This window comes from Antrostomus carolinensis, unplaced genomic scaffold (assembly GCF_000700745.2).
Source record: "Antrostomus carolinensis isolate BGI_N321 unplaced genomic scaffold, ASM70074v2 scaffold30058, whole genome shotgun sequence".
Classification (NCBI taxonomy): domain Eukaryota; kingdom Metazoa; phylum Chordata; class Aves; order Caprimulgiformes; family Caprimulgidae; genus Antrostomus; species Antrostomus carolinensis.
The window spans coordinates 6,109-8,069 of NW_010335471.1; the positions used below are offsets into that span (position 1 = coordinate 6,109).

The following is a 1,961-nucleotide window of genomic DNA, read 5'->3' on the forward strand; positions in this document are numbered from 1 at the left end:
TGGGGCAGGGGTCCAAGGAGCTGGTCAGCCCGGAGGCTTTAGCCCTGGACAGAGCCAGGTCACCCCCCAGGATCATGAGAAGGTGAGAGGACAAAAAGGAATGGGTGAGACACTGTGAGCAGTATGTCCTTCATGCCTTACTGTGGCAGAGACAGCCCCTTCCTGGCTCTGGTGACCCGTGGCTGCTCTGGCAGGGCACGTCTCTGATTCCCCCCTCTCCCCACAGGCAGCCCTGATCATGCAGGTTCTGCAGCTGACGGCGGATCAGATCGCCATGCTGCCCCCGGAGCAGCGGCAGAGCATCCTTATTCTAAAGGAGCAAATCCAGAAGTCCACGGGCGCACCCTGACAGGTGACGTTCCTCACCTGACCTCGACCTGTGCCTGCTCCCCTTCAGTAAATCGGAGAGCTGCTCCGGATGGGGCTCTACCCTGCTTCTCATCTCCGTGCTGGGGCTCACTCTCCTCCCTTTCCTTCTCACAGGCCTGGCAGGTGCGTGGTGGAGATGGAGATGCCGTCTGCTTGGACAGCGGTGATGCTCCATGGTGGCTGCTTCCCGTTCCTGTCTGAGCTGATGCTGCATTTTGGGAGAGGTTACTCCTCCCCCCTTAATGTTCTCCCTTCCCATTCATCCTTTTTTTCTGTGTGTATATTTTATGATGTTTGAAATAAAGTGGGAGGAGGGTTTGAATAAAGCCCTGTCTCCAGCTGCCTTGTTTGGTCTCTTGTGGAGACCAGAGTGGGACTGTTGGGTTCTGGGAGCGGTCTGGCCTGGCTCCAGGCTACTCCAAACCACTCACTGTCCTCCCATCTCCCCAGCATCAGGGCAAGAACTTCTCATGGGATCTCTTACGTGCCGTTCACGGGGCTCTAAGGGAAGGGCAGGACAGGGGGCTCGGTTTTCTGTCCCTGCTGACCAGGCAGGAAGGACTCTGTATCCAATTGCTGTATCACTTACCACGCCGACCTGCTCCAGGAGGGTGGTTTTTCCCCCTCTTCTTTGCATATGCTTGAGCAGAGTGTTTTGTTTTAGCACGAGCCGTGTTTGAAGTAGGTGTGTGTGCCTGGAGGGGAGTGTGGGCTGCTCTGGGTGGTGCAGCAAGTCCCCGCAGAGGGGACGTGCCTTACCCTGCACCCCGGGGGTTTGCTACGAACCAGCTCTTGGTGTATTGCAGCCCTACGAGGGGACAAAGTGGGCTCCCTCCACACCTGCACAGACTGAGTCACCACGGAGGCTTTTATAGCAAAGAAAAGCACGTTTAATTTACCCTTTTATGCAAAGGATTGTTTAAACCCAGAGGGGCCTGTGTGGCCCCCAGTGCCTGCTCGGTGTGCCCCTCTCTTGTCCCTGTCCCCATCCTGTGGTTCCACCCAGCCCGCTGGGCGCTCCCGCTGCTCCAGCAGCATCATCGCAGCATGTGCCTCTGGCTTCTCGATGGGGACTGTGTGGAGCTGCAGGCCCACCCCCCGCCATGAGGACCCCTTTGTAAAGGAGCACCCCCCCCCCCCCGCCATGAGGACCCCTTTGTAAAGGAGCAGTCTTGGAACCTGGAGTTTCTCATGGAGAAGGAGCACCTTGCCAGGTCTGGCCTGGCTTCAGTGCATGCGCTCTTCAGCAGATGCTTATCTCTGGCTGGGGTCCCAGCCTGGCTGCCATTTAGAAGTTCTCCTTATTGAAGTAGAATTTGACCTTCCTGGGGTCCAGGCTGGAGTGTTGGTGGCAAGACTTCTGCAAGCTCTTTGCCAAGGCCCCTGGCCCACAGAGGAACACGCCAACCACCGACCTGCACACAGCACGGGGACATCAGCACTGGGCGGGTGGCTCAGGCTTTTTGGGGTCCCTGCAATCTGTGGGGGATGAGGACACCCCTCCCGAAGCACTGGGTGCCAGGGAGGAGGGGGTGCCTCCCAGTTCCAGCACCACAAACCCCCTGCCTGGCTCTCACCTGGGGTGGGCTGCA

The 1,961-nt window shown here is 58.3% G+C and overlaps 1 protein-coding gene across 1 annotated transcript in view; it reads left to right on the plus strand.

Annotated features, from left to right (window-relative positions):
• Positions 1–349, plus strand: part of LOC104530085 (cleavage stimulation factor subunit 2) — a gene marked incomplete at its 5' end in the record, with an annotated part of 5,931 nt that extends 5,582 nt beyond the window's left edge. The window contains 2 exon segments of the mRNA XM_010174566.2: positions 1–82; positions 227–349. The exon segment at positions 1–82 is cut by the window's left edge and continues 11 nt beyond it. Coding sequence (XP_010172868.2) covers positions 1–82; positions 227–349 — 205 coding nt within the window.
• Between the last annotated feature and the right edge of the window lie 1,612 nt (positions 350–1,961).